The following is a 12273-nucleotide window of genomic DNA, read 5'->3' on the forward strand; positions in this document are numbered from 1 at the left end:
AAGAGTGTGAGGAAGTAGACAATCATATTATTTATGGGAGTATAAATTAATGCTACATTTTTTGGAGGCAATTTAGCAATAGCTATAAAAATTTAACACTAATACTCTTTATCCAACAACTTATTATTAGATGATATTTATTACATTATTTATTACAGCATTGTCTGTAATAGCAAAATATTAAAGTGTTGTAAGGGTTTATGTAAATTGTTTTACATTAAATAATAGAACACTCCGCAGTTATTAAAAAAGAATGAGACAATGTATAAGAACATGTGAATGAACAAAGCTGTCTAACTTATATAGATCTTCCTTGACTTATGCTGAGGTTATGTCCAAAAAACCCACCAGAAGTTGAAAATATCAGAAGTTGAACATGCATTTAATATATCTAACCTACCAAATATCATAGCTTAGCCTAGCTTGCCTAAATGTGCTCAGAACACTGATGTTAGCCTACAGCTGGGAAAAATCATCTAACACAAAGCCTATTTTATAATAAAGTGTTGAATATCTCATGTAATTTATTGAATACTACGCTGAAAGTGAAAAAGAGAATGGTTGTGTGGGTACAAAATGGTTGTAAGTGTGTCAGTTACTTACCCTTGTGGTCACATGGCTGACCGGGATCTGCAGCTCGCTGCCACAGCCCAGCATCATAAGAGAGTGTTGTACCACAGATCACTAGCCCGGGAAAAGGTCAAACTTCAAAATTCAAAGCATGGTTTCTACTGAGTGCATATTGATTTCATACCATCCTACAGTCTAAAAATCATAAGTTGAACCATCATAAGTCAGGGACCATCTGTATTTGTAAGAGGAAAAAATCAAAGTATAAAACAATGGGTAAAATACGATCTTACTGGTACAAAATTTTTAAATTATTTATATATTTTATAAACCTGCTAAATAATTGGTAGTATATATAAGAATACAAAAATACAAAAATATTTGATAGTGTATGAAAAAGCCATCAACCCAGTTACCTTTGGAGAGTGTAACAAGAATGAAGAGGAGGCTTTTGTTTTTATGCTTTTTTGTATTGCTTTCATTTTCAGGTCTGTGCATCATGTACATATATTGATTTTATTTTTGGATATTAATGCATTATCTGAGCAATGAGATATGGCCGGTTTTTGTTTTCTTCTTTATTAGTTTGTGTTTGTTTAGTGAAAAAATAATCATTTAAAAGTGTACAATAGCAAATTAAAAGAAACAAATAATGCATATGCCCTTTGACCTAGGAAGTCTATTTCCAGAGAATTTATCCTTCAGAAACACTGTCATGAGCATTGGCAGTAGTAAAACGCTATAAACAGCCTTACCCACATTAAGAGAAATCTTATTGAGAAAATTCTGGTACATTTATACCATGGAATACTAGACTCCATTAATAAAGTAGAATGATATGAGCTGATATAGAAGGTGTCTGAGACATTGTTAAATAAAAAGCAAAAAGAAAAGCAAGTTGTAGAATTATATATGTGATATGATCCTATTCATTTAAATAAAAATGTGATAGTATTTTAACCTATTAAAATATAGAGAGAAAGAAACAGAGTCGAGAGAAAATCATGTGTTTGCATGTGCATATAGTAGATTTCTAAAAAGTATACAAGAAACTGCTAACAGTGGAGATGGTGAGGGGACTTTTTACTTTTCCTCTTATATCTTTCTGAAACATTAGAATTCGTTTACCATGATCATATATTATTTTTTAATAAAAAGCTAACCCTGATTGTTTGACAAAAGATTGTCTGGCCCATGAAGTGTGTGTATTCAGCTTCCTGTAGGCAGGAGCCTAGATCAAATTACTTTTCCTGTCTCTTCCGGCTCTCTGAGTCAGACTTCTGACTCATTAATGCCTAGACAGTCTCTGAAATAATGGTCACCTACCATGGAGTAGATCTAGAATTTTATAGTTAAAGAAAGTTTTAGACTCAGAGAGCCTTACAGTCCCTTCCCTCTGAGGCAGGAGAAAACTGAGGCTCAGAGAGGTGATATGACAGTCACTCAGGTAGTGAGTGACACAGCCACACCAAGCCTAACTCAATGAACTTCTCAATTACTGTGTAATCAATGCTTTTAGTAAGGAGTTCATCATACTTGAGATCCAGGGGAGAGGCAAGGAAAATTATAACAGTGAGTAAGGAGACTCTAACAAAGTTATTATGAGATGTCCGGGATGTGGAATTGAAGATTACAGATGTTCCAGGCCTGATACGGAAACACAGTGGTTAACCCTCCACCCACCACCCAATATCATTGTCAAAGAGGATCGATGAGAGGCAAGATAAGTCTTTATTTTATGTGTAGATAAGCTCATCTGTTCTTTTATTCTTCTTTATGGGCCATAGCTATCTTCCCTGTAAATAAAAGGAAGTAGAATTCTGATATCATCTGCAAAAACCTAACTCTATATAGATTAGAAAACTGGACCTACTGTGTGTTCAGTTGAAGCAGAAAAGCTTCCCAGGGGCTTCTCTTATTCACCTTTGTTCCCTACCCACCATCCCTTTCCTGGGGTAGAGAAATCCCTGTCATTGGAAAGCACTCAATAATTACATTGGGTTGACTTAGACTGAATTGATTCATGAAAGACTTTAGCTTTTGTTTCTCATTAAATTTGACTTGAGAATGATTTTTCCCTCTTGGCAGAGTTTTGTGCTTGTTTTTTAGTTGCTCTGTTTCTCTTTGGCGTGGGCCCCAAAATGGGAGTTAGCCCCAGCAACATAAACTCCTGGTGTTTTTTGTTTCATTTTGTCAGAATTCATTCTGGAATTGTGCATGAGAAATGAGACAGTCAAGTTTATTTCGGAACAAGGCTCAGGGCTGTCTAACTAAGCTCAGGACAACAGGAATAGGCATATGACCAGAGAGGGATTTGGCAGGAAGCCAGCCCCATGCCGTACAGTCTCCCCAGAACCTCATCTGAATATATTAATCTGTCAGCACATACTTTTCTATGTACATTACATGTGTCTCTCTTTATTATCCTGTTTTCCCTCTAATACTGAAGGCTCCTATCTACCCCAGAAATCTAGGAAACTCACAAAGGCATATTAAAAGCAGACACTAAAATCCTAGTGGATATGGGTAGATAGACAAGTTTCAACCAAGTCAGACCATGGCACAAACACCAGAAGATGAAATTTCATGTGTCTGCTAACTAAAAGTTATCAGGAATGTGAAACTTGCTAAGTTAACACTCAAATGCCTGGATAGGACATGAGTAGTTTTGAGGCAGGCGATATAATCTTAGACAGCCTCTTAGTTTGGGGAAACTTTCCTCTGTCTGTCAGAATAATATGCCTTACGAGACACCAAAATTCTCTGGCTTCTCTCTTCAGGTGAATGGCATTGACCTCCGTGGAGCATCCCATGAACAGGCTGCTGCTGCGCTAAAGGGAGCTGGACAGACGGTGACGATTATAGCACAATACCAACCTGAAGGTCAGTGAGAACCCAAACATAATGTTCTGATATGTTTCTGTGTGATGTGTACCTGCATTTATGAACTCCTGGAGTAACCAGTCACCACCAACAATGTTTTTTTTAAAACTACCTATGGTGAAAAATCGATGCTTCATCTTCAGAGGACATGAGGCTTTGTTACCCTTAATCTTCCAAGGAAAACATCAGACAGTTAGAAAGACCTGTTTGGAATCTAAAGTCAAATAAACAACAACTAGCGTCGGCTTTATTTCATTTATATTCTTATCTGGTACATACTTTTGGTCAGCAATGGATACTATATAAACAATTAAGATTTAGGAAGCAAGGAGGGGAGAGTTCATCTACAGAAGTAGACCATGATCAGTAGGCCATATTCTTTTCTTGCAGCATTAACTCCCGTTAACACTAACATGGTTTTTGGATGCCCTTGATGTGGATTTTTTTTCCGCCTTTCCGTTGTTTGGAATACATCACTGTAAACCCTGAGACTTGGTGAGATGTCATAAACTAGATTAGCCAACTGAGACTTGATGAGACATCCTAAATTGGATTAGCCATACCCTGCTCTTTGGTTTGTTTCAACATCTGTTTCTGTGATCAGAATGAGGCTCAATGAGACAACTGGGATGTTACCTATTGTGTGGTTGATTTCGTAGCGAGTTTGTATATAGATTGCTTCTTTGTTAATGAAACATAGTTAAGCACACAAGTGTGGGCTAGACTTTCTAAAAAAAACAGAGGAATATGCTTTCTGTCTTCAGGAAATGTAGTTAATTGCTTTTGGTCCACATGGCTGGCTGAGAGGAGTATTAAACAGCTGAACATGAAAGCACAAGATGCCATGAAGGGAGAGCCTTTGTGCGTGTGGGTATAAAGAGCTTCCCTGAACTTTTCAGATGATTCTTTCTTAATGTCAACTAGTCTATTGATGTTTGGAAGACTGAGGTTTGTACCTTGCCTGCGACATCTTAGATTTTACCATTAATGGTTGCCAAACACATGCTTTATGTTAAAATAAAGAGAACATTCTACCACATGTATTTTGGCATGTTACCTTCGCTTTGCCTGACTTTAGAATTAGAATTTGTACTTGTTATTTTTTTTTTTTTAAAGTATTAAATGCTTTCTCCTCTTGGCCTAGGCCAGATATGGCCAGAGAGCTGGGGAAGAGAGGATGTATGATTGTCAAAGATGGATGATGACACAAGTGAACATATTCTTTCCAGATGGTTTTGAGAAGTCTTTCTACTTCTTAAAAATTAGTACATATGTCTTCTCAAATGAATACATGGCTCCTATATTATCCGTTGTAAAACAAAAAAAATGAAAAGATCTGGGTTAGGATAATTTGATGAACAAATTCTACTTCATATAGAGTAAGAACTTTTTCATAGGGTTCTTCCACTTTCTTGATAGCTGTTTTCTTTTCATCTCAAATTCTATGCCCTTCACCATAACCTGGCACATGATATAAATATCCCTGGCTATTTTCCCATTTCTGAAAAATCTTATCTCAAACAATTCTGTAGACTGATAGGATGGTCAGAACTACGGTTACACCAATTAGAAGCTCTTGATAGTGAGGATAACCATTCCAGTAATCTTGAACAGAGTGATTTCAAGCTTTAAAGGTTACAATAAAGGACAAGTATGTCCTAGTTCTCTCAGCATAAATTTTCTTATGCTTCCTTACAACTTTGCAATTTAAGCAATATACTTAATTTAGCTACTATGCTGTACTTTGTCAAGATGCCTGTTCAAAGCATGTCTTATAAATCATACAAATCAATTTTTAAAGTGCTTCTGAAGAAATCTGCAAATAACACAGGCGTATTTCACAATGTCGAAGTACAGATCAGACTCCCAGAATGACTTCCCTATTTTAATAGTCTCACTGTATCCTAATCGGTCACAGCTTTAAATCAGTTGGAAATGAGTTAATGCAACATCAAGCAAACTTTTTTCCCTCTTTGCAAACTTAATGTTTAACTGAACCTCAATTTAACTGTTGTTTGAAATAGAAAACTGATTGGATTGTTGTTTAGGTCATTTAGGGACATTTAAATTATATAACATCTTTAGGAAATAATGAACAATTTCATTAAGTAACTAATTTAAAGTAACTAATGAGAAGAAGAGTATGCTTTGAGGTTCCATTAGGAAATTCTCACCAAGTCCCCTTCATTTGCTCCAGTATTATAAAGCGTCCATGCTAAGACAAATTTTATGGGTATCTTTTTTGGTATGTTTAAGAACCAGGCCTCCAATAAATCAGTTTTTCAGTTACATTCAAATGTTGTTTTCAAGAATATTCTACATTGCACAGTATTGCTAGGTATTCAGAAAATTTGGCCCTTACCTCCATCTCAAGTCTTTGTCTTTAGGGAATTTTTTATCTTATTGAGGAGAAAGGACTTTGATACTTTTAATAGAGATCAGCTCCTGATGATATAGGACCAAAATTGTTTGATAATGGCATAATCTCTGAGAACTATGGAATGTCAGAGAAGGAACAAATCTGCAGGAGCCAGAACAGTGCAAGAATACTTCATGGAAATGGGGGAACAGAGCCAGACCTTGAAAAATGGGTGTGATTTCTATTCCAGAGAGCAGGGAGAAAGAATATTTTGCTAAACTACATAGGATTGTGTGCTCCATGTGTGCAGGTACAAAATCTATATTTTGTTCACTGACAAATCTATCTCTAGTGTTGTACATATAATTGGTATTTTTAAAGAGCTGCTAAACTAATGAATAAAAGTTTACATCCTTCACTACTTGAGTTTCCACTTGAAGGTAATTGAAGACTGAAAGGATTTATTTTTATTCCTTGCATTTTTCATTTTCTGCTCCAAAGCAGAAAACAAGTGCTAAACAAGTGTGTACTGCCAAATATAAAACCATTTCCAACTGTGCTTTTCATAGTACTTAGCATACTTTTTGAAATAATTATAAATAATTTATAATTATCATAATGTAGCAATAAATGTCTTCCTTGGCAAGTTTCACTGTGCGAAGTAAGGCCAAAGTTGTTATACTCACTTCTGCTTGAAATGAGCTTGGTCCTAGTTGTCTGAATTACTCTATCTATCATCAGTCTTTTTCAATGTCTTGTTCTAGGTGGTGGGAATGAAGCCACATTTGAAGAGTCACATGCCAACAATGTTTCTTTCTAGTAGTGTGATTATGATTCATTTTTACGATCTTTTATGATCCAATTTTTAATCACATATTTACTTTGAAATTAACATGAATTACATTAATAATAGGAAGAAAATAATGACGTTGTTTTCTCTCTTTCTTTCTTTTTTTCAAAAAGATCATGTTTCTGATACTTCCAGAATAATTCTGCTTAAGCAATATGGGAAGTTAGTTCTTGTAAATACTTCAATTACCTATATTGTTAGTGAAGTTACTCCAAGACTATTTCAAAAAAGGAAACACAGTGCCCTCCCCCCACATACACACATACATATATACTATACCCCTTTTCTTTTTTGGTGAGGAAGATTGGCCCTGAGCTAACATCTGTTGCCAATTTTCCTCTTTTTGCTTGAGGAAGATTGTTGCTGAGCTAACATCTGTGCCAATCTTCTTCCATTTTGTATGTTAGATGCTGCCACAGCATGGCTTTATGAGCAGTATGTAGGTCTGCACCCTGGATCCAAACCTGTGAACCTTGGGCTGCTGAAGTGGAACACACAAACCCAACAACTACGCCACCGGGCTGGCCCCTATACCCCTTTTCTTACCCTTCCCAATCACCTTCCACATTGCTTTAGGAATTATCCTTCTAAAAGATATGACCCCAAGACGCCTGTGCAAAAACTTCTTTCCCTTCACAATATGGTCACAGCTACCCTCCATGCTCCCTTCTCACTCACCCCACCACCACCCACCAGCATCATCCTTTTTCACTCCCCCATCGCTGCACAGGACCGCTCCCTGCTCCTCCACTTGATCCTAAATGGTCATGTTTCTGGGCCTTTACTTATGTGAGTTCTTCTACCTGACATTCCCTTTTCTCCCTTTCCATGAGGATTCCTACTCATCTTGAGGGCACTCAGATGTCAATTCCACTATGAGGCTATCTTTAATCTGCTAAGTCAATGTTGATTGATTCTTTCTCTGAGCTCCCTAGACCTGTATTCAGACACCTGATATGTCCCTTATCATGATTTGTATGTTTCTCCACTCAAGTAAGTGGAAAGCAAAGAGGCTTCGGGAAGGCAAAAACCCTCTCGATCTCCCCTGTTAATTTGCTCAATATGAATTTGACTATGCTTTATTAAAGAGTTATCAAGTGAGTCTCTCCTTGTTTTAGAAATGCAATATTGTATCTTCAGTGTGTTGGCAAATATTAATAGTAAGTGCTTAAGAAATATTTGCTGAATGAATATTGAATGAATGGCCTGGAGTTTTTATATTAGATGCAGAAATGGTAAATGAATCCCAAGATTGGACATCTGGTGTTGGTGCAGTTTTAGATGGTGCCTTTTGTTTTTTAGTACAAAATCTTTAGCGACCCTAGTGAATAAATTCTCATTCTCCCGCATTGCAGAAAATCTACAGCTGTTACTCTATAAAATAGCACAAAGAAAAGATGATTAAAGCTCTAACATTTTTTAAAGTTCAGAAACTCAACTTTAACATCATTGATGAATTAAAAAGGCGTTGATTGCAACCTAATTATACATTTGTCAAAAAGGGTCTAACAGCATTCCCTGGGTCAGATTGGGGCAAATCTTTACAGCATTTGTTGCCTTCTCATTAATATAATAATACTTATATTTAGTGCAAGATTACTGACTGGGATTGAAATGCTAAACCACTAGATATTCACCAGGAGAACCAAATAAACAATACAAGTTGTTAGATGAAGCACAAAGTGGAGATAATTAATTGCCAAGTTGTCCTTGTGAAAGCCATCAATGTCCTCTTGCCTTTAATCTGACTATTCAGGGCATTGTTGGGGACACTGCAAAGGCTTCAGAAAGGCCTGCAAGTAGGAACGAGGAAGTCCATGGGGGTCCCCATCAGCTCAGCGAGCAGAGACTTGAGTAGACAATGGAGAGGGCTGATTTCCCCCACCTTTTATTCTTTAATGGAATACTTGAGTTCCTAAAAGAAAAGCCCAAAGTACAGAGTTGATTATTGCCTGGAGACTCATAAGTGTGGTCTGGTTTATGGAATTGTGGCAGAGTGACCATGTGGTTCATTTATACATTCACTCACTCAATAGATATCTTTTACTGAACACTTACTGTGCCTCAGTCAGTGTTCTAGGGAAATGATAAAGCAGTGAATTAAAAAAGGCCCTCTCGAAGTATAACATTTGTCTGATGGTGATAAGTAGTGTAAATAAATATGAAGAAGGATAAAGGTGTTAGTGACAGAGAGCTATACGGTGGGTGGAGAAGATCTTGCCAATAAGGTGATATTTCAGCATATACCTAAAAGAAGTGCAAGAGTAAGCCATGCAGGAAGCTAGGGGAAGAAATGAATTCTTCTAGAGTCTTGGTCTACCAAGTGTGGTCCATAAACTAGCAGCATAAATATCAACTGAGAGCTTGTTGGAAATGCACAATCTTGAGCCCCAACCCAGGCCTGCTAAGTCTGAATTCGCATTTTCTCAAGACCCACTGGTTATTTGTATGTACATTAAAGTCTGAAGCACTGCTCTAGAATACTTAAGGACCCTGCAAAAATTGTCATTTGTCACTACTGGGGGGACTCCCTCTACCTGGAGTACTGGGCAAAGTCACATGAAGCTGCATCACCAGGTTTGATTTCTGGCATGTGGTCATGCCTCAGTGGTTTTACCAGGGACTGGTTAGGCTGCAGGGGAACTAAGAAGTTCATGTGTCATTCACGTCTGCTTTGCCTGTCCCTCCCCTCTAAATACAGATTATCAAGCAAATTCAAACATCTTGCTGGAACTCCTCAGCTAGTGAGACAATGAACCTATTCAGACTTCATTCTCTTTAATTATGGCCTCTCCTTCAGGTGAATAAAGAAGCAGTGAGTTGCAATGAGGGAAGATGGAAACCCATCCTGATGGATGGCTCTATGAAGCAAAAGAAAGTCATTAAGGCATCATTATAAAATTTCTTTGAGTAACTTGCTATATATTAAAGCAGAAGTTCACTTAAATAATCTTTTTCACTCCTTTTAAATTGTGAAGCTAATTCAGAAAGAAAAGTATCTATTCTTTTTAGCATTAAGTGAAACCCTGATCTTACTGAGAGTAACCACTCTGAATTACGTCACCAAGCTTAAACCAGTGCTGGGCCCCCTGTTGCATTTCTCCATTGGGTCAAAGACATGGTGAAAGCTTGAAATGAATACGTAATTTACCCTCTGAAGAATATAGACACCTTCCATACTTGAAAGTTCTCGGGAATGAGAGTATGTACAATATGCAAGAAGCTTACTTACAATGCAAGCTATAATTCTTTCTTTAAATCAATATCTATATAAGTTTATGCATATGAATGAGCAGCTGTGGCATGTTGAAATATTTTCTTAGTGCAAAGAACTGCATCTTAAATGCCCAAGCAGGATTCATGAAGTCCAGCTGTGGGTCTGGGTCAGAAATTGCATCAACATCATCAGGGAACATTTAAGATGAGCTTTGGAATGGAAAGTACTGTGCAAGCCTCTGGACTGGGAAGAGTAGATCAGTATTCTAGTGCTAACTCTAACTCTAGCTGTGTGATTTTGTGGTAGTTATTCATCTTTCTGAGTCTCAGTTTTCTCACCCATTAAAAAAAGGTTAGGATGCGTATGATATTATCGGAATAATCCTCTAGTTGTTAAATTCTAGATTTAAAAAACCATGACCCCAACCTCGGACCTTAGTGGGTATAGAAGCATGAATTCCACCACTTGAACATTTTGTCACTAACATAACATTTTTTTCTGTGCATTTTTTGCATTCTTTAAGAGGAAACGAATGTGCAATCTAGTTACCTTGATGCATTTTGTGCCGTTTAACTAGAATCATTGAGAAATAGAAGTTAAGAATTGGAAGAATCTTTAAAGATCGTCTTGTCTAGCTTCCTCATTTCACAGCTGGGGAAGCTGAAGCTCAGTCAGCATCCAGATAGGAAAGCAGTTCAATACCTTAAAAGTTGTCATAGGTACTAAAGCTGAAGCTGGCTGAGTAGCTAGTAATTCCTTAATTCTTTGAATTCACTATAGTAGCTATGATGACAGATGGCTTAAATAACCCAAGAAATCTAATCCAATAAGATTGTTATGATCAAATTAACATAAAGGGGTTAAAAAAAATTCCCATGGAGTCTCAGGGCTTTCTCATGTATACAACTTCACTTTCATTTCTAGCTTGTTAGTATTGTTAATTGCTATTGTTCATGTATCACAGTTAAATGATGTATATAAGAGAGCTTTAAAAATGTAAGCAATTATTGTTAATTAAAAAATAACCACCAATCTGGGAATATTGATAGTTCAATCAATAATTCAAATATATTATGATTTTCCTCTTTCCCATCCTAACTTCTTCCTGCAGCACCCTTCATCCATCCATCCGTCCATCCACTCATCCATCTATCTATTCATTATCAACCAGTTAATCCTTAGTGATAGTCTGTACTGCCATGTATCAAATTTCTCCAAGTATGTTGCATTAAATCTGGTTTAATTAATCTGGTTGGCATATTCTAACTTTTACCAAAATATTACAAAGGAAACTTAAGTAAAACTTCACATGACTCTAGAATTTTTATTGCTTAGACTTGTCTTTCACCACAACTCTCTCTCACATACATACACATTCCACTAATAGATGCTGCCTCCTCCTGCAACTAGAACTCTCTCAAGATATCCCCTCACTCAGTGTATCCTTTTTCTAGCCTTCTCTAGTTGTATTTGTTCCCTCCCAATCTCCAACTAACACATAGCACCATAGACATGACCAAAAGATGATTCATGCAAATAGAGTCTGCAGATTCATGGGAGGTTTTCTCCAGATACTTTAATGATTAATGATGCTGCGTCCCTCTCTCCATGCCCATGCCCTAGTTTGGACCAAGAAATGTAATGAAGACAAAGAGAAATATCACTTCCTGCCTCTTAGAAAACTTTCTTGACCTCATTATCTATCTTGGGAATACAACAACTCAAATTCATATCAAGGGGGTTAAAAATATTTACAAAACTGATCATATGTCATGCCTCCTCCCACTATGTTATCCCTATTCCCATCTCCATAACTCTTGTTCCATAGTTAAATATAATGAACTTTGGGTGTCTCATCTTGTGATTTTATTAATGTGATTTCGTTAATACTGAAAGAGGCTAAATAAGTCCTTGTGCTAGACACATTTTTTTTGAGACATTTTGATAACCAAGATCTCTTAGATCCATACTTGTCATTAGAAACACCCAGATCAAATATGTAAAAATAAAGGGTTCTAATCCTATTCTTGACTATACAAGTATTACAAAATGAACATAGATCTTCATTATATAAACATTTCGTTTGATATAGAATTTCAAGATATTAGAGAACTATAAAAGAATATTCTACAGAGAAAAACAGAAGAGAAATATAAACCATTACCTTTGAACTTAACTCCATATTCTGGGTGTCTAGCCTAGTTTACTCCCACATCTGTTTGAATATCCCCCTACTTAATTTAATTTAATAATGAATAATGAAGCATCTTTCTTCTTTCCCTGACTCTGCAGCCAAGGTTTTATTGACCACGCCTAAACCCATCACTTTTCTGAACATTGATTCCCTTGTTTGGCGATTAAGATGGTTAGAGAGATTATTTTTAAGGCTCTTTC

The 12273-nt window shown here is 36.6% G+C and overlaps 1 protein-coding gene across 48 annotated transcripts in view; it reads left to right on the forward strand.

Moving 5' to 3' along the window:
- The window catches only part of DLG2 (discs large MAGUK scaffold protein 2), a 1837299-nt gene that overhangs the window by 1535767 nt on the left and 289259 nt on the right, over positions 1-12273 (forward strand). For all 48 annotated transcript variants that reach the window (XR_011441029.1, XR_011441028.1, XM_023646512.2 and 45 more), the window contains one exon: positions 3351-3453. Coding sequence is in view for 46 of the 48 variants with exons in the window: in XM_023646512.2 (XP_023502280.2) it covers positions 3351-3453 (103 nt within the window). In the remaining 2 variants the exon portion in view is untranslated. The remainder of the gene's footprint in view (positions 1-3350; positions 3454-12273) is intronic.

The sequence above is a fragment of the Equus caballus genome, chromosome 7 (genome assembly GCF_041296265.1).
Source record: "Equus caballus isolate H_3958 breed thoroughbred chromosome 7, TB-T2T, whole genome shotgun sequence".
In the NCBI taxonomy this organism is placed as follows: Eukaryota; Metazoa; Chordata; class Mammalia; order Perissodactyla; family Equidae; genus Equus; species Equus caballus.